Source organism: Eschrichtius robustus, chromosome 10, assembly GCF_028021215.1.
Source record: "Eschrichtius robustus isolate mEscRob2 chromosome 10, mEscRob2.pri, whole genome shotgun sequence".
NCBI lineage: Eukaryota > Metazoa > Chordata > Mammalia > Artiodactyla > Eschrichtiidae > Eschrichtius > Eschrichtius robustus.
Genome location: NC_090833.1, coordinates 55,204,046 through 55,228,098, shown reverse-complemented (window position 1 = coordinate 55,228,098; position 24,053 = coordinate 55,204,046). Strand labels below are relative to the sequence as shown.

General features: G+C 39.9%; 1 protein-coding gene and 2 pseudogenes across 1 annotated transcript in view; 1 reads left to right on the top strand and 2 right to left on the bottom strand.

Moving 5' to 3' along the window:
- The window catches only part of SLC1A1 (solute carrier family 1 member 1), a 76,417-nt gene extending 76,108 nt beyond the window's left edge, over positions 1–309 (bottom strand). The window contains exon 1 of the mRNA XM_068552793.1: positions 146–309. Coding sequence (XP_068408894.1) covers positions 146–236 — 91 coding nt within the window. The 5' untranslated portion in view covers positions 237–309. The remainder of the gene's footprint in view (positions 1–145) is intronic.
- A 10,205-nt stretch (positions 310–10,514) lies between these two features.
- On the bottom strand, positions 10,515–10,614 carry LOC137771111 (U6 spliceosomal RNA; annotated as a pseudogene).
- A 2,909-nt stretch (positions 10,615–13,523) lies between these two features.
- Positions 13,524–14,034, top strand: LOC137770328 (septin-2 pseudogene; annotated as a pseudogene).
- Positions 14,035–24,053: the final 10,019 nt, after the last annotated feature.

The window sequence follows — 24,053 nt, the reverse complement described above, 5'->3', positions numbered from 1 at the left end:
TGTCCGAGGCCGAGGGGGAGCCGAGGGACCCGAGCACCGGGTGCGCCAGCGCCATGCCCACCCTCGCACCCGCCCGCCCCGTACGCGGCCTGGGCGCTGGGAGCGCGTGAGGGTGCGCGCGTCGCCCACCCGCCACGCAACTCACCTAGCACCACCGCAGCCACGGTGGAGAGTAGCAACCAATTATTCCTCAGGAATCGCTTCCAGTCGCGTCCCTTCTTCGCCGGCTTCCCCATGGCTGGCGCCCGGGCTCGGAACCACAGCAGAGGCGGCCGCTCTTGCGCGTGGGGTTCGGCCGTGCGCGCTGGGGCCGGGGGAGCCCGGGGACCGCCGGTGGCTCCGCGGCTCAGTGCAGGAGGGATGCGGGCGCGCTGGGGAGAGGGTGTGCGTTGGCCACTGCCGCCGCCGCCGTCGCCACCTGAGCTCGCGCGCCGCGCCTGCAGCCCGTGCTAGCTCGGTGGCCGTGCGTGGCGGGCGCGCCCGGCTCCTCCTGCCGCCGCCGCGCTCTGCGGCGCCGCAGCCAACCAGCGAGGAAAAAGGGAGGAGCGGCAGTCCCAGGGAGGAGGGCGGGTGGGTGCGTGCGTGCGTGGTGCGCCCGGGGGTCCCGGTGGAGCAGGCGTGGGAGGGCGCCCACGCTGTGGCTGCAGCGGGGACGGCTACTCAGGGATTGCTGCGCTCCTCCCCAGCCTTAGGCTGGAGCCTTTCGCTTTTTTTTTTTTTTTTAATTTAATTGGTCAGGCTAGGTTTTCGGATTTATGGTTTCCTCCTCTCCCTAATCCAGAGGGGCGGAGTCGCTGGCCCCTTTGGTTTGGACTTCATTCGGCACACCCGCACGCCTCCTCTTTCTCCATACCAGCCACTGCCAGTGCAGCACCGCAGTGGGGAGAGTCGGGGGCAACTGAGTTCTGTCCTGGGTCCCATTTGCTTCTCCACTGCAGCCTCGGATTGGCCAGCAGCCTGGAAAGCCTCCTAGAAGCGTCTAGGAGGAGGGGAAAAAAAGAGTGCTGGGGGGAGTGAGCAGGACAGGACTTTGTGAACTTTCACACGAGGCCTCTAACTTCCCTGCCCCCACAGGTATTATTAACTCTTCTCCTCAAGCCGAGGGAGGTGACGCTCCCACAGGATGGTCTGTGGACCCAGGGCTTGGAATGGGCCCTCTTAGGACTTCACTGCTGCTCCTTGCGACTGGCTCTGTGGCCGCCCAAGGCCCCAAAGCTGTGAGACTTGGCAGAATAATTGGGACTGAGAACCCGACGGAGCCGTTCTGAGGAGAAGGTGGGCGGGCCCATCCCTAAGGCCAGATGCTTTGGAAAGGCCAACACAGGAGAGGTGGAGAAACTAGGTAAGTGCAGCTAAGTGAATTTTCTAATTCTCTTCCATTCTTCTACCCAGTTTTTTCACCCTCGCTTATACAAAACTTTTTCCTTCGCTTTTACCACGCCACCACCTCTGCAGCTCCAGTCTGACTTCTCATCAGCTTTCCTAACGTTAAGTCAGCCCTGCACCTTTTTGCTATTGTAGAGTCTCCTCTGATTGGGGAGGGTGGGGGAATCTCCCAGCTAGATGTTCTGGTGACTAACCTCTCACAATTAGAGCTCCATTCCTTTGGCTTAAATTGACAGAAGTGTCCTTGAAGAGAAAATAAGTTTTATGAACCATGTACACTTTAGTATGAATGAGTTTATCAGCTCCTTTCCAAAAAATAAATTTTGAGAGAAGGAAAGCTAGAGGGACACCAACGTGTCCAAGACATCCATCCCACAGTAAAAAAGCTGGAAATACTCAGATGTTCAACGTGAAGAGTGGTAAATATATTATGGAACTGCCATGCAACTGTACATTATGCAGCGTCTATAAAAGAAGTTTATGAAATTTCTAATAGCATAGGATGGCACATGTCATAGTATGAGGGAAAACCGGAAGATGAAAATTGTATATATCATGTGATCACAACTATGTAAAACGAACATAGAACAAAACCATGTACTTAGAAAAAAGTCTAGAAGGAAACACAAAATTTTAACAGTGGTCATTTTTGGGTGATATTATTACTTGAATCTTTTTGCTTTCTATTTTTCTGTATTTTCTAAAGTGTTTGCCATAAGCATACCTGTGCCCATTACAGTTGTGGATAGGGCTGTATTTAAGAAATAAAAAGGTCCTAAAGAGAAAAACGTGGAAGAATCTAAGCAGACTTTGTACATCACAATTTTTTGAGGTGTATGTAGTGAGATAATTACACCTGGGTTTTGGGAGTAGGATATTTAGGTTTAAATCCCAAGACTACCATTTACCAGCTGGGTTACCTTGGGCAAGTTGCTTAAATTTTTTGTGTTTCTACATCTGTAAATGTGGGCATTAATAGTATTTATCTCATGAGGGTATTGTAAGAACTGAATACAAGAATGTATGTAAAAGACGTAGAACAGTGTCTGGCATACAAGTGTCATCATGAGTTTTACTTGGGGGTCAACCTGGACAGGCATCTTTTTACTTCCTCTCGTTGCCTGCCTGTCATGAACACACCCTGAGCCACTTCACACCCACAAGAACCCTTGTATACGTATTTTTTATTATTAATTTTTATTGGAGTATAGTTGCTTTACAATGTTGTGTTAGTTTCTGCTGTACAGCAAAGTGAATCAGCTATATGTATACATATATGCCCTCTTTTTTGGATTTCCTTCCCATTTAGGTCACCACAGAGCACTGAGTAGAGTTCCCTGTGCTATACAGTAGGTTCTCACTAGTTATCTGTTTTATACATAGTAGTGTATATATGTCAATGCCAATCTCCCAATTCATCCCACCCCCCTTTTCCCCCCGGTATCCATATGTCTGTTCCCTACGTCTGTGTCTATTTCTGCTTTACAAATAAGTTCATCTGTTCATTTTTCTAGATTCCACATATAAGCAATATTATACGATACTTGTTTTTCTGACTTAACTCTGTATGACAGTCTCTAGGTCCATCCACGTCTCTGCAAATTGCACAATTACTAGAACCCTTGTATATTGGTCAATAGTAATTGCCTTTAGAATTACAATCAGTGGGCCCTGAATCTATTGTACTTTCACACCTAAAGCCCATATAGTACATATTCATTTTATGCTTATTTAAATTATGCAATTTTAGGATAGTGCAATATAAAAAGAAAAATAGAGTCTAAACATACACACTCATTTTGAAATAATTAAAATCTCCTAAATTAACAATAAAAGTCAAGAATCGAAGAAGTTCAAAGCACGTGGGCCAAGTGAATTATGAACTATGTTTATGCTATTGCTACATGGCAGGTCCACTTTAGCTGGTAATAAAAGGTAATTAATAAGCAAACACTTATAATACACTTAACATTTGCCAGACACCCTTCTAACCACTTTATACATAGTAACTACTTTGGTCCTCACAACAACTTAATGAAGTAGGGACTATTGTTACCTGCTGGAAGAATCAAGTGAGATATTGTGTATTATTATTATCTTCATTTTACAGCTGAGGAATCTGAGGCAAAAAGAGGTTAAGTAACTTGCTTAAGTTCCCTCCATTATTAAGAGAAGGATCAAGGATTGAACTAGGTGGTCTTGCTCAAGCTAAATGCACAAACTCTGCATTAAACCAGGGGTCCCCAACCCTCGGGCCACAGACCGGTACCGGTTCATGGTACCGGTTCATGGCCTGTTAGGAACTGGGCCGCACAGCAGGAGGTGAGCAGCAGGCAAGCGATCGAAGCTTCATTTGTATTTACAGCCTCTCCCCATGGCTCACATTACCGCCTGAGCTCCGCCTCCTGTCAGAGCAGCGGCGGCATTAGATTCTCATAGGAGCGCGAACCCTACTGTGAACTGTGCATGCGAGGGATCTAGGTTGCGCGCTCCTTATGAGAATCTAATGCCTGATGATCTGAGGTGGAGCTGAGGCTGTGATGCTAGCACGGGGGAGCGGCTGCAAATGCAGATTATCATTAGCAGAGAGGTTTGCACAGAGACCATAATAAATCAATTGCTTGCAGACTCATATCAAAACCCTATCAGTGGGGCTTCCCTGGTGGCACAGTGGCTAAGAATCCACCTGCCAATGCAGGGGACACGGGTTCGTGCCCTGGTCTGGGAAGATCCCACATGCCGTGGAGCAACTAGGCCCGTGAGCCACAACTACTGAGCCTGTGTGTCTGGAGCCTGTGCTCCGCGACAAGAGAGGCCGCGATAGTGAGAGGCCCGCGCACCGCGATGAAGAGTGGCCCCCGCTTGCCACAACTAGAGAAAGCCCTCGCACAGAAACGAAGACCCAACACAGCCAAAAATAAATAAATAAATAAATAAATAAATAAATAAATAAATAAATAAATAACAAAAAAAAAACAAACCCCTATCAGTGAGGGGCAAGTGACAATTAAGCTGCATCTGGTGGCAGGCTTTATAATGGCAAGTGAGTTGAAGTACTTCAGTTGTACAGCTGCATCTGGTGGCAGGCTTTAAGTCAGAATCCGACACGTATTTTAGTCCACACATGTCCCACCCATTATTTTATTTACCACTTCCGTCCGTGCCTCTTTCCCACACTGTACACTTGTCTCAGTCACAGTTTTGGTAAGCCCACAAGGTAACCCTAGCCAAAATGAGTAAAAAACAAACATCACTGGAGAGCTTCTTTGAAGAGGGGTAAAGCCCCAATGATGAGACAGCAGAAGACTCTAAGACTGCCAACAAGAAGAAAGAGGCATTTAAAAGAAAATACCGAGAGTCCTACTTAAATTACAGGTTCATTGCAACAGGTGATTCACATTCTCCAAGCCCGCTTTGTATAATATGTGGTGACCGGCTCTCCAATGAAGCCAAGAAACCTTCAAAACTGCTTCGTCACATGGAGACCAAGCACCCTGCATTAAAAGACAAGCCTTTGGAGTTTTTCAAAAGAAAGAAACGTGAACACGAAGAACAGAAGCAATTATTGAAGGCCACTACTTCATCAAATGTGTCTGCACCGAGAGCATGGTCCTTAGTGGCTAACTGCATTGCTAAAGCTAAGAAGCCCTTTACTATTGATGAAGAGTTGATCCTGCCTGCTGCTAAGGATATTTGTCATGAACTTTTAGGAGAGGCTGCAGTTCAAAAGGTGGCACGTGTTCCTCTTTCGGCTAGCACCATAACTAGATGAATTGATGAAATAGCAGAGGATACTGAGGCACAGTTATTAGAGAGGACTAATGAGTCACCGTGGTACACAGTCCAGGTTGACGAGCCTACCGATGTTGACAACAAGGCAACAATGCTTGTTTTTGTGCGATATATTTTTCAGGAGGATGTGCATGAGGACATGTTATGTGAACTTTTGTTGCCAGCCAACACCACAGCTGCAGAACTATTCAAGTCTTTGCATGATTACATATCAGAAAAACTGAATTGGTCATTTTGTGTTGGTATATGCACAGATGGAGTGGCTGCCATGACTGGATGGCTTTTTGATTTCACTACTCGGGTCAAAGAGGTCACTTCTGAATGTGAGTCTATGCACTGTGTCATCCATAGAGAAATACTGGCTAGCCAAAAAACGTCACCTGAACTTAACTGTTTTGCAGGATGTAATTAAAATTATCAACCATATTAAAGTACATGCCCTTAACTCACGTCTGTTCGCGCAGCTCTGTGAGGAGATGGACACAGAGCACACATGTCTTCTCTTATACACAGAAGTGAAATGGCTTTCTAAAGGTAGATCACTGGCCAGAGTTTTTGAGTTGTGAGAGCTGCTCCAGAGATTTCTTTTAGAAAAACAGTCACCCCTGGCAGCACATTTCAGTGACACAGAATGTGTCGCAAAACTTGCTTACTTGTGTGACATATTCAACCTGCTCAACGAACTCAATCTGTCACTTCAGGGGAGAATGACAACTGTGTTCAAGTCGGCAGATAAAGTGGCTGCATTCAAAGCCAAACTGGAATTATGGGGCCGATGAGTGAACGTTAGGATTTTTGACATGTTTCAAACATTAGCAGAGATTTTGAAAGAGACTGAGCCAGGGCCTTCTTTCTCCCAGCTGGTGCATGATCACCTATCTCAGCTTTCAAAAGAGTTTGAGCATTACTTCCCAACCACAAAAGACCCCTGAACTGGGAAGGAATGGATCCACGACCCGTTTGTGAATAAGGCAGGTGAATCGACTTTGTCTGTGCTAGAAGAGGATCAACTGCTTGAGATCTCAAATGATGGTGGCCTTAAAAGTATGTTTGAGACAACTTCAAATCTCCATACGTTCTGGATTAAAGTCAAGGCAGAATGTCCTGAGATTGCCACAAAAGCACTGAAAAGCCTGCTTCCATTTCCAACATCCTATCTTTGTGAAGCAGGGTTTTCTGCAGTGACAGCAACCAAAACGAGATTATGGAGTAGACTGGACTTAAGCAACACAGTTCATGTGTCACTGTCTCCCATCACCTCCAGATGGGACCATCTAGTTGCAGGAAAACAAGCTCAGGGCTCCCACTGATTCTGCATTATGGAGAGTTGTATAATTACTTCATTATATATTACAATGTAATAATAATAGAAATAAAGTACACAATAAATGTAATGAGCTTCAATCATCCCGAAACCATCCCCCCCCGCCCCACCCCCACCCCACTCCGTGGAACAATTGTCTTCCACGAAACTGGTCCCTGGTACCAAAAAGGTTGGGGACTGCTGCATTAAACCACCACCTCTTATATGAGGAACAAATACAGAATTGTTATGGGAAAATTACTCTTGAGTTACATGAATTTTACTTTATGCAAGATCTTCAAGAATCCCTCCGTTCACATCCAAGAGACACTATGGTGTCCTACAGTGCTGTGCTGAAGTGGAAACTGCATACATTTTATGGGGCAGTGGTTGAACTCTCGAATCCTCTCCCCATTGCTGCTACTGGAACTTAATAATTCTATGTGATTTCTCTGCCTAAGACAAGAAATGGTGTAGGAAGCATCACTTTGGGAAGGGGGGAAATTGGAGACCCCTAGTGCTCAAGTTCTATTCTTTCTTACTTTCTTAGCCTGGGATAGTCATGGACACAAATGATCACAAATTCGAGGAGAGTGAAGAGGCATTTCCCTTGTAAACTCTACCTGAGGGGATCTTGACCACTCAGCTCCTGGTACAAAAACTTCACTCTCTTGGGATAAGATCTTAAAGCCAAGTAGAAAGAAGTGTTAGAATTTTACCCCCTCCAGTAGATGTTAACATCTCCCTTTTTCCAGGTCCCTCACATTTCTCATCCTGCTGAAATACACCTTTGGCCAGTTCTTACTAGATTACATTTTGCCAGTGTGCTTGCTTGCTCTTTTCCTCCCTCCCTCCCTTCCTTCCTCCTTCCCTCCCTCCCTTCCTTCCTTCCTTCCTCCCTCCCTTCCTTCCTCCTTCCCTCCCTCCCTCCCTTCCTTCCTTTCTTTCTACCATTTAAGTAACTATGCCATTTCCTTTATTGTTATTGTTCCCCACCCCCCTTTTAAATTGTTAACTCATGGACTCTCTTGTTAGTTATTAAAGAAAGGAGACTTCGACTTTGCCACACAAGGTTAAATGAGCAGGTGACAACCTGGCCTTATATATTAATTGGGATAGAAATGGAAAGGGGCATTCAGAAACAAAAAGTAAGGCATCAGCTTCTGAGTGTCTCTCAAAATAGTATGCTGGTTGCATTCTACCCCTATAAAACATATGCAGTTAGATGCTTTGTCCTCAGGCTGTGGTAATGGGGAGAAAGAGGTCATGGGTACCAGAGTCTCCTTCAGCATCTACAGCTGTGCAGCCATTCATGACTGATAGATGGTAAGAAGGATGCTGTCAGCATATTCAGATGCCCTTTTTAGCAATCTCCTTTTTATCTTCCAATCTTGATTTGCATTTCTCTTGGAATTAAAAATGAAGGAGTAAAAGAACTGTAATTCATTAAATCTTCACAGTAGTTCTCCAAGCAATATTTTATAAAGATGATTTGGCCTGAAGAGACTTACATGTTAGTTAGATATACTTGAACTCTTAGATTCAACAGAACTTTGCCCCATAGGCTTTATTGCTTACTCTGACAAACTGAAGAGCAATTCCGTTTCATTTTAAAATACGAAAAAAATAAGTTATCTGCTTCGTAGAAGCTGTGTGTCCTTGAACAAGTCACTTAATCTCTTTGAACCTCAATTTTCTCATCTGAAGATATCATTTAAAGTAATACAAATGGTCAATACATATTTGAAACATATGAAAAAATTTTCAATCTCACTAGTACTCAAAGAAATGAACATTTAAACCAATATTTGTTTACCAGCTGAACAAAGATACTTTAACATAAAATATTTTATTTTATTTTTTCACATCTTTATTGGAGTATAAATGCTTTACAATGTTGTGTTAGTTTCTGCTGTACAACGAAGTGAATCAGCTACATGTATACATATATCCCCACATCCCCTCCCTCTTGAGCCTGCCTCCCACCCTCCCTATCCCACCCCTCTAGGTCATCACAAAGCACCAAGCTGATCTCTCTGTGCTATGCAGCTGCTTCCCACTAGCCATGCATTTTACATTTGGTAGTGTATATACGTCAATGCTACTCTCTCACTTCATCTCAGCTTCCCCTTCCCCCCCATGCCCTCAAGTCTGTTCTCTACGTCTGTGTCTTTATTCCTGCCCTGCCACTAAGTTCATCAGTACCACTTTTTAAAATTCCATATATATGCATTAGCATACGGTATTTGTTTTTCACTTTCTGACTTACTTCACTCTGTATGACAGATTCTAGGTCCATCCACCTCACTACAAATAACTCAATTTTGTTCCTTTTTATGGCTGAGTAATATTCCATTGTATATAATAGCATAAAATATTTTAAAATTCACAATTATAAAATTTATAGTTTTAACATTTTAATTATAAACTTAGAGAAGGTATGGAAAAATGGGCAGTGTCACACACTGCTGGTGGACCTGGAAAATGCTATGATTTTTCTAAGGATAATTAGGCAATTTGTAATCTTTCCATCAAAAGTGTTTGTATTCCTTAATTCAACCAGTCTACCTCTAGAAATTTATACCAAAAAAGTACTACAGGGCTGTTTATCCCAACTCAGTTGGAAACAACTTAACTGTGTAGTATAGTAGATTGGCTAAAGATTGATTAAGTGTGTAAAAATACACTGGACAATGGAACACCATTCAGGGATTGAAAAGCATATTTTAGCAGAATATTAAATTACATGGGAAAATGTAAACACACACATACAACTATGTTTTGAGATGGCAAAAGTAATAAACAGTGAGTGGGTTGCTTTTTACAATGAAGATGTAGTCATTTATTATTTTTAAACCTAAAAAGATAAAACTTAAAATATGCATATTATAATTGCAAGTAAGTCTCTGTGTGTGTGCGCACGTGTGTATAAGAGTTGTGATATGAAAGTTATTAATGTGCTTTTTTCGTTTTCCTTTCTGAGCATATGTTCTTTGCCCTGCTAGGCCAAGGTGTTCATATGCTTAGGAGATTAAGATTTGTTATAGAAGGAATTTAAAGAAAAAAAAGGTACTAACATTACACTTCTGTGTTATATATTATAATAATAATAATAATAATATTAATAATAATAATTGTGAGAAAGAATGTTCCATATTCCTTCATCTCCCCACTAGAATATCAAAAGATCCAGTTCACAGAATTTTCCTGTAGTGTAGGAACGATACCCTTCTATCTATAGCAGCTGTCACTCTACTGGAGCAGGAGGTTAAGACATAGGGGAATTAGAAGAAAAACTTACTACTTTCTAGTCAAGGGACTGGTGGGAGGAAGAAACGGAGAGAAGGAGAGATGTTGGTCCTGTTTTCTCTCTCCAGGCAGACTTCATCCAGGAAGGGGGTGTATGTTAGCGAAAAGGGGGTGGCAGCTGTCCCCTACTCCCTATTAGGAGGCTGCTTCCCAGGCTTTCCCTTACCAACCTGGGGTGCAACTACATCAGTGCAAATGTGGCAGGACAGTGTGATCAGGCAGCAAGAGGCTCTGAGATTTCACTTCTCAACCACTGTCTGTTCCTGGTGGCAGGGATGCTGAGCTGAGAGTCACAGAATGGTCATGGCAGGATGAGGGGACTCTTCTTAGAGTCTGGGGGGAACCCATGTGAACTGGCCTCATGCAGAGAGACTCACTTATTTGTTACTTAGTGATAGCTGAGGTGAGACGGAGGCTGTGGGTAGATGCCCATAGGCTCTGGCTCTAACAAAGTAAAGCAAAGGACAGAAATACATCTTCACAGCAGCAGATTTCAACCAAGAAGGCCCACAGGGCAAGTTCCAACCAGAAACACAGAGGACAGTGCTCTGGAAACCAAGATCCAAATGAGTCCACACATTACACTGGGTTGTTAATTTTGCATAGTCTCTTTTATTCTACAACAGATGCTCCTTATCTCATTTGTTGAGGGGTCATTTGTCCTACAAAATTCCCCATATTCTGGATTTGGCTGGTTGTTTCTTTCTTTTTTTCCTTTCTTTTTTAAAATATGGAACGCTTCACGAATTTGTGTGTTATCCTTGCAAAGGGGCCATGCTAATCTTCTCTGTATCATTCCAATTTTAGTATATGTGTTTCTTCACGGTGGCAATTAATTTGTTTCTCTACCTCCACTCTTTCCTCTAAGCTGGTGATTAGATCTGGAGGTTTGATGTTTAGCAATGCTAAGATTGAACAGTGGATTCTGATGTTGCCAGCCTGATTCATCCGTGATAAATTCACCCGTCAACCCTTTTGGATATTGTTTTGGCATCTGTTGGTGATGGTTGCTTAATACCATTTTGTTTAATTCATTCTAATTCTATCATTCCTTCTGAACACATTTGCTGAGATTCTTCCGTAAGAAGAATTTCTACCTCATCAACTGTTTGGTTACCCTGAAATAGAGTTTGTATGGAAAAGGCAGGATTCATGCTTAATTTCCTCCCTTTATTGGTTTTCTCAGTAATGAATTGGTACACTAGAAACATCCAATGGCGATTGATGAGGTTTTGTTTTCTTATTTTTTGTTAGTATTATTATGAACACATGGATTTATGTGTTGTGGATGGTTTTATGTGTTTCAGTCAGTTATAATCATGATTCTTTTCCTTGCTCCAATTGTCCCATCTTTGGTCAATGGGAGCCCCTTCATTTTGACTCCTGTGTCCTTTTGACAGAACTATTTGTCTTCAATAGTGTCCTTATTTTCTGGCTCAGCAAGATGTCCCAAGGCCATCTCTTACATTTCTTGCCCTGGAGCTAGAATCAGCCATTTCTCAAAAGAGTCCGGGTTCCTCTTGGTGGAGAATAGTATTTAGAAGCTATGATCTTGGTGATGGGGGGCTCATTGCTACTAGGTTGTCAATGCTTCTAGACCTTTTTAGTGGACAGCCCTCAGAAATACATATTTCATGGTAAGAGACAAATATATAATGAGTTCATACTGATGTTTCCTGTACAATTTTTTTGTTATTGTAAAATACTCATAATTAATTTTACCATGTAAACAATTTTTAAATGTATGAGTTTGTGACATTAAGTACATTCACATTATTCGGCAAACATCACCACCATCTGTCTCCAGGGCTTTCTCATCTTCCTAAGCTGAAACTTTGTACCCATTAAACACTAACTCCCCACTCCCTTTTCCTCCAGCTCCTGGAAACCACCATTCTACTTAACTATATTTATGAATATTTTCCCTTTTGTGGCTGGTTTATTTCACTTAGCATAATGTCCTCAAGGGTCATCCATGTTGTGGCATGTAATTTCTTACTTTTTAAGGGTGAATTATGTATACATTGATGTATATACCACATATTGTTTATCCATTCATTCGTTGATGAACACTTGGGTTGTTTCCACATTTTGCCCATTGTGAATAATGCTGCTACGATAATGGGTGTATAATTACCTGTTTGAGACCCTGTGTTCAATTCTTCTGTGTATATATCTGGAAGTGGAATTGCTGGATCATATGGTAATTCTATGTTTAATATTTTGAGGAACTGCCATACCATTTTTTACATTGGCTGCACCATTTTACATTCCAACCAGCAAAGCACAAGGGTTCCAGTTTCTCCACATCCTCATCAATACTTGTTGTCTTAATAGTAAGTATCCTAATGGGTGTGAATCAATTCAAATGTAAGATTACAGAGTTTTGATTAAACTTCTTTGATTTTACTCATATCAATTTTTTCTTTACTTCGAAAATCGTGGTTCCCAAAGACATTAATTGAAGTATTTATTTCCTAATCTATAATGTATATATAATAGTTTTTAAAAAGTATCAATATTACTTCTAATAATAAGACCACTGAAAGCAGCTTAAGAATTCTTTGTGGTTCTTTTGTCACCTGGATATATACCACAAGGGATATATCGTCAAATTTCTGTGTTTGAAAGTCACTCAACAAACATAACTAAAGAGAAACAGAGTCATAGATACAGAGAATAAACAGGTGTTTCCTCGGGTTGGGGGGATGGGATGAGAGAAATAGATGAGGGAGATTAAGAGGTACAAACTTTAAGTTACAAAGTAAATGTCACAGGTATGAAATGTACAGTGTGGGGAATATAGTCAATAATTATGTAATATCTTTAGTGACAGATGATAACTATTCTTATCATGGTGATCATTTTGAAATGTATAGAAATATCGATTTATTATGTTGGGTACCAGGAACTAATATAGTGTCGTAGGTCAATCATACTTCAAAAACAAACAGACAAACTCATACAAAAAGAGATCAGATTTGTGGTCATTGGGGGTGGGGGAAAAGGAATTGGATGAAGGTGGTCAAAAGGTACAAACTTCCAGTTATAAGATAAATAAGTACAACATGATAAATATAATGAACACAGCTGTGCGTTATATATGAAAGTTGTTGAGAGTAAACCCTAAGAGTTCTCATCATAAGGAAAAAATCTTTTTCTGTTTCTTTAATGTTGCATCTCTGTGTGATGACGGATGTTCACTAAACTTATTGTAGTCATCATTTCATGATGCATGTAAGTCAAATCATGATGCTGTACAGCTTAAACTTATACAGTGCTGTATGTCAACTATACCTCAACAAAACTAGAAGGAAAAAAAAATCCATGGGCAGAATTCCAAGGAAAATGACCTAAGAGTCAAAAATAATAAAACAGCACAGCACTGTTAATGCACTAAATGCCACTGAACTGTACATTTTAAAATGGTTAATTGTATGTTATGTGAATTTTACCTGAAAAAAAAAATTGAATTAAAAAAAAGTCACTTGAAATAATTATTTGCCCTGTGTATTTATGCCATCAATTTGATATACAGTTAGAATCATAGGTTTCCATTTGGTGTCAATTTTTTTTTTATTTTATTCTTTGGCCACACTGCGTGGCATGCGGGATCTTAGTTCCCCCACCAGGGATCGAACCCGTGCCCCCTGCAGTGGAAGCTCAGGGTCTTAACCACTGGGGAAGTGGTTCCGCCAGGGAAGTGGTTTTCAAATTTTAGAAATTGGGGGCGGATCCGCGGCGCGGTCGGTCGGCGCTAGTTCTTCGGTGCGTCCGCGACAGATTGACAAAACTTCACTAAAGATGTCTAAGCAACAACCAACTCAGTTTATAAATCCAGAAACTCCTGGCTATGTTGGATTTGCAAATCTTCCCAATCAAGCTCATCGAAAATCAGTGAAAAAAGGTTTTGAATTCACGCTAATGGTGGTTGGTGAATCGGGTCTCGGAAAATCAACTCTCATAAACAGCCTCTTCCTGACTGACCTCTACCCAGAAAGAGTCATACCTGGAGCTGCAGAGAAAATTGAAAGAACTGTCCAAATTGAGGCTTCAACTGTTGAGATTGAAGAGCGAGGGGTCAAGCTGCGGCTGACCGTGGTGGACACGCCAGGCTACGGGGACGCCATCAACTGCAGGGATTGGTGCGTGCCCCAGAGCCCCGCCGGTGACGAGGCCGTGTGCCTGCTCACGCTTGTTTCCGCGTATTTCAGTCTGTAATGTTGGTGACTGATTGCTGGGTTTGGGGTAGCTGTGTATAGTAAAACAATGAGACAATTTAAGTCATTTTAATTACAGCATTTTAAATGAGGAATTTCACAGGGAAGGAGTATTTTCTTCTGTAAGAGCGTTCTAGTGAGATCTGATATCACAAAGCCAACCATACAGCAAATGCTAGTATAAATAAAGCACGTTGATTTGGACCATGAAAAAGAAAAATTATAGAAATTGGTTTTGAAAAATTCAATAATTTTTAAAATATGTAAAACTTTTACATAGTTCAGTCAAAACTGTAAAACGGCACAGTCAGAGAACTCTCCATCTCCTTTCTTCCTTTACTCCCCTACCTCCCACCATATGTAACAATTAGCAGGTATTTCTTACTGTTTGGTTTATCCTTTAGTTGCTTCTTTTTAGGAAATAGAAAGAAATATTTATATTTACATTCTCCTTCCCTTTATTACACAAAGGTGACATTTTACAAGCCCTGTTCTAAGCCTCACTTTTTTTCATTTATCCTGGTGCTCACTTAGTGTTACATACAGAGATCTTCCTCATTCCTTTTTCTGTTCAATACTCCTTTGTGTAGGTCTTATTGTAAAGAAATCTTCCTCATTCCTTTGAACTGCTACAGAATATTATACTGTGTGAATAAACCCATAGTTAATTTAACAAGCTCCCTACAGCTGCTATGGAGGACAGTATGGAGGTTCCTCAAAAAACTAAAAATAGAGCTATGATATGATCCTGCAATCCCTCTCCTGGGCATATATCTGGAGAAAACCATAATTTGAAAAGATAATGCACCCCAATGTTCAGTGCAGCACTATTTACAGTAGCCAAGACATGGAAGCAACCTAAATGTCCATTGACAGATGAGTGGATAAAGAAGAGGTGGTATACACACACAATGGAATATTACTCAGCCATAAAAAAAGAATGAAATAATGCCATTTGCAGCAACTAGATGGACCTAGACATTATCATACTAAGTGAAGTAAGCCAAATAGAGAAAGACAAATATGATATCGCTTATATGTGGAATTTTAAAAAATGATACAAATGACGGGAATTCCCTGGTGGTCCAGTGGTTAGGACTCCATGCTTTCACTGCTGAGGGCCTGGGTTCCATCCCTGGTCAGGGAACTGAGATCCCACAAGCTGCGCGGCACAGCCAAAAAAAAAAAAAAAAATACAAATGAACGTGTATACAAAACAGAAATAGACCCACAGACATAGAAAACAAACTTATGGTTACCAAAGGGGAAAGGGCAGGGAGAGGGATAAATTAGGAGTTTGGAATTAACATATACACACCACTATATATAAAATAGATAACCAACAAGGATTTACTGTATAGCACAGTGAACTATATTCAGCATCTTCTAATAAACTATAATGGAAAAGAATCTGAAAAAGAATAGATATATATGTATATCTATATGTATAATCAAGTATTTTTTATCATTCCAATCAACTTGTTGGTATACAATCTTTATTCCTTTAGTAGTTATACTGGAGATTACTACATCCATTCTTGAGCTTTTAGTGTCTAATATAAATTAGCACTTCCCACATAATGATAAGACCTTAGAACATATTAACTCTGTTTACATTTGTTGTTTATGTTGTCATGCATTTTTAATTTTACATAAAAACCCCACAAGACAGAATTAATAGTAGTAATAGTATTTTTTTCATATAGTCAATATTCATTTAGGTTTACTCATGTATTTTACCTTTTTTGGTGCTCTTAATTCCTTTCTGCATTCTGTATTTTGGCTTGGGATCATTTTTCATTTTCCTGAAGAATTCCCTTTAATAGTTCTTGTGGTGTTGGTCTCATGGCAATGAACTATCTTTGTCTTTGTTTGTCTGGAAGTATCTTTATTTTATGTTCTCTTTCGAAGAACGTGTTTGTTTTTGTCTTAGATCCTACTCTGGCCCAGGGCAGACACTTCATGGTCCAGGCCTTGTGCTGCCCTTTTAGTGACTGGGCTCCTAATGCCGAACTCCCTCCTCATGCCCACATACCAGCTTTGGCCCATCTGAACCTTGGGAGGGTGTTTCTTGCTTGCCTGGTAACCGTGGAGCAGTTCTTGCCTGGGCAACCCAGAGAACTTTTTCACTGTCGAGTGGGCTATAACTATATCTTCTCCAGCGTGGGTCTGCGTCCCAGCCTTGGGGAAAGGACCTTCTAAATTTGTCCATCCTTGGGTACTTTTGTCAGGACTAGTTTATTCTTTAGCATTCTCTTTATATATTTATAGTTGCTCCCCTGTTGAATTAGTGATTTTTTTTAAAATCAAACTTTCCCCATTTAAATTACTGTGTGATTTCTCTCTACTGGTTAGACCCTGAATGATACACCAACACATATCCCCAGGATAACCCCTTCTGTCATGACGTATTATCCCTATTGGATATATATTATCCAATATAATAAATATATATTGTTAGATTAAATTTGCTAATATTTTGTTAAGAAGTTATACATCTATGTTATGAGGGATAATGTTCTGTAATTCTATTTTCTTTTAATGTCTTTGTCAGTTTTTGGAATCAGGGTAATACTGGCCTCATAAAATGATTTAGTGTTTCTTCCTTTTCTATTTTCTCAAAAATATGTGTTTGGATTGGTATTATTTTTTCCTTAAATGTTGGATGGAATTCACCAGTGAAGTCATCTAGGCCTAGAGTTTCTTCGTGGAAGTTGTTAACTATGAATTCAATTTCTTTAATTGATATTGGGCTGTTCAAGTTTTCTATTTCTTCTTGGACCAATTTTTGATAATATGTGTCTTTCAATGAATGTGTCCATTTCATCTATGGTATTTATCACAATAATAGTTGTTCATAACATATCCTTATAGCCTTAATGTCTTTTAGGTCTGTCGTGACGTCCTCTCTTTCACTCCTCATGTTGGTAATTTGTGTCTTCTCTTCATATTTTTCTTGATCAGTCTGGGTAGGAACTTGTGAATTTATCAATCCCCCCCAAGTAGAACTAGCTTTTGGGTTCACTGTTTTTCTACACCGTTTTTCTGGCTGGTAGACCACATTTTGGGGGTTCCCTCATCTCTCTGATCTTGTACTCTAAAATTGTGGCTGCTAAGGCAATTTTCTAATGATGTCAGATAGACTTACTGCCTTTAAATAGATTTCATTTTTGTATTTTTTTCTGGCTTTTCAAGTTGTTCTCAACAGGAGCACATGTTGCTTCATTACAGCCAGAAGCAGAAACGTGAGAGAAATAATTTCAGGTGGCTGGTATTGCTGGAAAAGCGCTGATTTGGAAGCAGGATTCTTGGGTTCAAGACTTTTCTCTGTTGCTTACTGATACTGCTGTTAACAACCTTGGGCAAGTCAACTTGACTAAGTTTTAGTTTTCTTGTTTGTAAAGTGGGGATAACAGTAATATCTTACATCACATTGCTTCTGTAAGTATTAAGTAATCCAAAGTGAAACTTTTATGAACTATGAAAAATTTCATGAATATAGCATGGCTCATATTTAATTTGTACAACTGTGGATACCTTGGAGGCAGGGACTGAGTCTTTTTGATCATGATTCCTCAACACCTAGCACAATTCTTGGAACATATTTTGGCTTTTAATAAACCTTTGTTGAGCTCAACCAAAGCTATTTTACATGAATGGTTAAAACTCTTACACACTGACTCAGTATAAATTCATACTGTATGCCCATAGTTATTGGCAACACCTGAATTAAGCCAGATCATGCTGAATTGTTGTTTATTATTGTTATTTAGACTAAAAATGTATACAATATCATGTGTAAACTTCCTGTATTATTCTTATGGGATTATCCTTTTTCTGGCCACAAATAGAAACATGTGCTGAAAATCTATAAATAGAGGGAAATCCCTAAGGGTTGTCTCATAGGAGGAAGAGGTAAAAAGATGCCCTGACTCTGGTAATGCTGTAGGGTGAGTGTGCAAATATAACAGAGGTTCCTAAGTGATGTGTCAGTGCAGCTTATAAGCTCTAACATTCCTTTATAGTTTCTGCACATGGGGCTGTTTGGAGGAATTTAACTACACCACCTACAGAAGACAGGTTTGTGTGTTATCTTAATACCATTTCTGGGTCCCCCCCCTGCCCCCTTCCCCCCCATATGCATGCATATCTCTCTCCTCGGTTTTAAATTCAAGGTGAATTTCATTCAGGCTAGATCACTGTTTCCCCAGCTTCAAGATTCTGCATACCACCTTCATAATTCTTTTCCACATCTATGTACCACTTATACTATTTACCTAAGATTTTCCTTGAACTAATTTTATTTTTCCTAAATTAATGTATTTTAAAAGAAAATTATCACTATCGCAAATTGAAAATCAACACCACCTTCCAAGATCGTGGTAAAAATTTTTAAAAATGAAAACAAAACAATTTGTTTTAATTTAAATGCTACAAAGAGATCATTGCCTGTTGAAGACTCTGAGCCCAGGGCCTGCTGTCTTTCAGGGATATACTGGGTCAGATAATCTCTAAGGTCTCTGATTTCAGCTTTCAACATCTATGGTGTTCCAAATATTTTCTCTTCCAACTATTTGTGTATTTCCTCCCTCAGTTCTCACTCATGCAAACTGTCCTTGCCTTATACCTCATGTACAAATGATTCCTTTTTACCAATGACCGCCTCCATTTTTAGTGTTGAGAGTCAGTATGAAAAAAACTTGGGGATTCTATGTAAGAAATAGAAAAAGGGGGGAAATTGTGAAAAGCAGGAAGTGATTGGGAGGAGGTGACTCGGACAAGAGTCATCCTGCCTCCTTGACCTAGAATAGTTTCCTCTATTTTCCCAAACATATTCTTTTCATTTCCTTTTACTTCCCCTTTGAGGTTTGAGTTAAAATAAGCATATTCTCTAAAAAAGACAGATACCTCTAGAAGGATTAAGAGGCCATTAGTCATCTACACCTAAGTGTAAAATAATCCAATCTACTTATTTCCTTAATACTTGAAATTGCCTACACTGAAGGAAAGGGAATGAAATAATTTTAGTGAGTGGTATGTTTTGGAAGACTAGGGGAACATAAGAGGAGAGAGGGTTGACTGAGAAGGTATGGAGAAATAGAAGATAATAAAAGAAGGTGAGAGAGTCTAAAAGAAAAGTTTAGCATAGTTTAACAATTTCTCTCTTTCCCCTCCTTCTTACCCTATCACCTTAATTTCTGTTCTAGAGACCCACAAGTTAAATTAGTATAAAAAATTATAGAGTTCAGCTACTTCTTAGATCAAGTCAACTTTTTTTTTTTTTAACATCTTTATTGGAGTGTAATTGCTTTACAACGTGTGTTAGTTTCTGCTTTATAGCAAAGTGAATCAGCTGGCTAGGATTCTCCCCACCATTAGTAAAATTGCTTCTAAGAGAAAATGTATTCTGCATTCTGTGACACAGTATTTCATAACCTGAGAATTGTACAGTGTTCCACACACAGTGGGTAATTAAGAAATATTATTACTACTGTCTGCCTTTATAAATCTCCAGTGGGACAGAAAATGTCAGGAAGATTGTTAGTATGGACATAGATTTTTCCCAGGAGAACAGTTCAAATTTGCTTATAGTGTTTCTGTGTGGTTTAGGTCCTGTATTAGGTTTCATATCATGCTAAGTGCAATGATTGTTCTCATGACTTCCAGGCAGCTTCTGGGTCCATGCTTTTCAAATTGTCTGTGGTGAAGAGCCAGGATTTGTGTGTGTGTGTGTGTGTGTGTGTGTGTGTGTGTGTGTGTGTGTGTCTGATCTGTGGAAGACCAATCTTACTATGCAGCTTGTGCCACATGTGACTCACCACATCATTCTGACAATGCACACACTGTTCTATTACCTCACTCAAGAAGACAATTTGAATAACCTTGAGTTTGGATGTTCTGGTAATGTCAAATTGCTATAACAGCTTCTAAACACACACTCCTAATTTCTGGACTTATCTCATTGAAGAATTATGAAGAAAAGATCACAGACTACACTTGAGTAGTCTGGTCTAGTAGGTGTGTTCTGAGAGTTCCTCTTATAAAATGACAAGACCTCTTCAGCCCTGGGGAGTCCTTTTATTGACCTAAAATAAATGTAATATTAACAGTGTGGTTCATGGACAAAAATAATCTAAGAATTATTGGTTTGTAACACAAATTTTCCAACTCACTTGGCGTACTCTTGTTGCTATTCTCATTTTTAAAAACTCTACCAGAAAATTAGGAGCCCAGAAAGTTTGGAGCTCTTATAATTTTTGCCTATTATTGTAATACCTATATTACATAAACATAATGTGTAAAATAATGTATAAAGCACTTTCTGTCAGGTTAAGTTATGCTGCAGTAACAAATGGTCCCTGAAATCTCAGAGCTTTATAGCAACAAACATTAATTTCTTGTTCATGCTGTGTATCCATCAGGGGTCCATTTAAGCTCAGCTCCAATTTGTCTTCATTTTAGGACCCACAGTAAGAGAGTAGTCTAGGTGGAACATTGCTGGTCTTGTGGTCAGGGAAAAGAGAAGATGGCAGCCATGTGATGGCTCTTAAAGCTCTACCCAAATTGTACACATTACTTTCTCTCATATTTCAATGGCCAAAGCGAGTCACATGACCAACCCTGAAGTCAAGGGGTCAGGGATGTATAACCTTCCAGAGGGAGGGGCCTGGAAGGAGGGGCAGCAAAGAATTCAAACTAATAACACCTATGACACACACTGTTAAAATCTGAGTGCGAGTTGGGAAAAAGAGTAGAGTGGCATTTCAAAGTGTAGAGAATCTAGTTTGTAACTAAGAGAGATAAAATTACTTTTACTAATTTTAATACCAGTTTAAGAACATTTAACTCTTTTTTTCCAGCTTTATTGAGATATAATTGACATACAACATTGTGTATGTTTAAGGTGTCCAATGTAATGATTTGATACATGTATATATTGTGAAATGATTACCACAATAAGGTTAGATTACGTATCCATTACCTCACATAGTTACAGTTCTTTCTGTGTGGGCTGAGAACTTTTAAGATCTACTCTCTGAGCAACTTTCAAATATACAATAGAGTATTGTTAGCTGTAGTCGCCATGCTGTACATTACATCCGCAGAATTTATTAATCCTAAAACTGGAAGTTTGTACCTACCTTCACCCATTTCCCCCACCCCACCACCCCCGGCAACCACCAATCTGCTGTTTCTATTTCAGTTTGTTTTTTGTGTTTTTTTAGATTCCATATGTAAGTGAGATCATACATTATTTGTATTTCTCTGACTTATTTCGCTTAACATAATGCCCTCAAGGTTCATTCATGTTTTCGCAAGTGGCGGGATTTTCTTCTTTCTCATTGCTGAATAATATTCCATTGTATATATACATATATGCACCACATTTTCTTTATCTATTCATCCATTGGTGGACACTTAGTTTGTTTTCATGCTTTAGCTATTGTAAATAATGCTGCAGTAAATCTGGGGTACACATATCCCTTTTAGAGAGTGATTTCATTTCTGTTGGATCCATACCCAAAAGTGGTATTGCTGGATCACATGGTAGTTATGTTTTTAATTTCTTGAGGAACCTCCATATTGTCTTCCATAGTGGCTGCACCAGTTTACCTACCCTTTCTTTGTATCTTCCTCAGCATTTGTTATCTCTTGTCTTTTTGATAATAGTTATCCTAACAGGTAGGAGGTGATATTTCATTGTGGTTTTTATTTGTATTTCCCTGATGATTAGTGATGCTGATTGAGCACCTTTTCATGTACCTGTTGGTCATTTGAATATCTTCTTTGGAAAAATGTCTATTCAGGGTCTCTGCCCATTTAAAATTGGATTATTTGTGTTTTTTGCCATTGAGTTGTATGAGTTCCTTATATATTTTGGATATTAACCCCTTATCAGATATATGGTCTGCAGATATTTTCTCCCATACTGTAGGTTGCTTTTTCATTTGTTGATTGTTTCTTTTGCTGTGCAGAAGCTTTTTAGTTTGATGTAGTCCCACTTGTTTATTTTTGTTTTCATTACTTGTGCTTTGGTGTCATAGCCATAAAATCATTGCCAAGACCGATGTCAAGGAGCTTTTTCCCTATGTTTTCTTCTGGGAGTTTTATGGTTTCAGGTCTTACAAGTCCTTAATCCATTTAGAGTTAATTTTTGTGAGTGGTGTAAGATAGGAGTCCACTTTCATTCTTTTACATGTGAATATTCAGCTTTCCCAACACTGGCTATTAAAGAGACTATCTTTTCTCCATTGAGTATTCTTGGCTCCCATGTCAAATATGAGATGCCTGTACATGCATGGGTTTAATTTTGGGCTTTCAATTCTGTTTCATGTGTCTGTTTTATGCCAATACCATAATGTTTTGAATACTATAGTTTTGTAATATAGTTTGAAATCAGGATGTGTGATGCCTGCAGCTTTGTTCTGTTTTCTAAGAATTGTTTTGACTATTCAGGGTCTTTTGTGGTTCCATATGAATTTTAAGATTTTTTTTCTATTTCTGTAAAAATTGCCATTGGAATCTTTCTTTTTTTTTTTTAATTTAATTTAATTTTTTATTTTTGGCTTCTCTGGGTCTTCGTTGCTGCGCATGGGCTTTCTCTAGTTGCAGCAAGCGGGGGCTACTCTTTGTTGCGGTGTGCAGGCTTCTCATTGCAGTGGCTTCTCTTGTTGCGGAGCATGGGCTCTAGGTGTGCGGGCTTCAGTAGTTGTGGCACGCAGGCTCAGTAGTTGTGGCTCGTGGGCTCTAGAGCGCAGGCTCAGTAGTTGTGGTGCACGGGCTTAGTTGCTCCGCGGCATGTGGGATCTTCCTGGACCAGGGATCAAATTGGTGTCCCCTGCATTGGCAGGCGGATTCTTAACAACTGCACCACCAGGGAAGTCCTGCCATTGGAATCTTGATAGGGGTTGCATCGAATCTATAAATGGTTTTGGCTAGTATGGACATTTTAACAATTTAATTCTTTATTTTACTCTGTCTTAAAGGCTCTTATGAGATTAGTTCTTTAAGTGTCCTAAGTGGAAAATGTATCCCCTATGGAAGAAGTATAGATAATTTATATTAAAAAAGAGAAACATCATGGGAATTCATCTCTCTCGGGTATATAGGGATGACATAGTAATAAGCATGATTATAAAGGAAAAACAGAAGAGAATAAAGTCTAATCTGATACTAACCCACTTTATGTCTGAGGTTTCAAAACTTCAATGTCTTTTATCTTGATTTGTGTGGTTCATTTTTATTTATTTATTTATTTTTATTTATTTATCTTTGGCTGTGTTTGGTCTTCGTTGCTGCACGCAGGCTTTCTCTAGTTACGGCGAGTGGGGGCTACTCTTCGTTGTGGTGCACAGGCTTCTCATTGCGGGGGCTTCTCTTTGTTGTGGAACATGGGCTCTAGGCGTGCAGGCTTCAGTAGTTGGGGCACGTGGGCTCCAGAATGCAGACTCAGTAGTCGTGGCGCACAGGCTTAGTTGCCCCGTGGCATGTGGGATCTTCCTGGACCAGGGCTTGAACCTGTGTCCCCTGCATTGGCAGGCAGATTCTTAACCACTGTGCCACCAGGGAAGTCCCGGTGTGGTTCATTTTAGAAGATGAGAATATCACAGAAAAAGAGTAACATATTCACGTTCTGAACTTGTCAGAGAATTCCTGATTTGGTAAAATACAATTCCCAGAGAAGAAGTCAGACAGGTCTTAGCAGTTCTTAAAAATTATTAATTCTCTGAGGATAGGAAAGAAGTTTCCTCAAACCTTTCTTAAAATAGGGCTCATTTTATATCAAAGAATTAATAAGCCCCCTTAAGCACGTAACATACAGTCATGGAGTAATTGGGCTCATTTGGGGCTAGTGCTCTTCAAGATCTCTTTTATCTTTAAACGACTTCAGATTTGAAATGCCTTGTCAGAAATAGAAAGAAAGAATAAGGACAAATCCCCAATGCATATAGAGGATTCTTCTTCTTTTTTAGTTTTAATTTTTTTTACTTTTCATTGTCTTTCATTCTTATTGATTTATATTACTAGTAAACACAGTATTT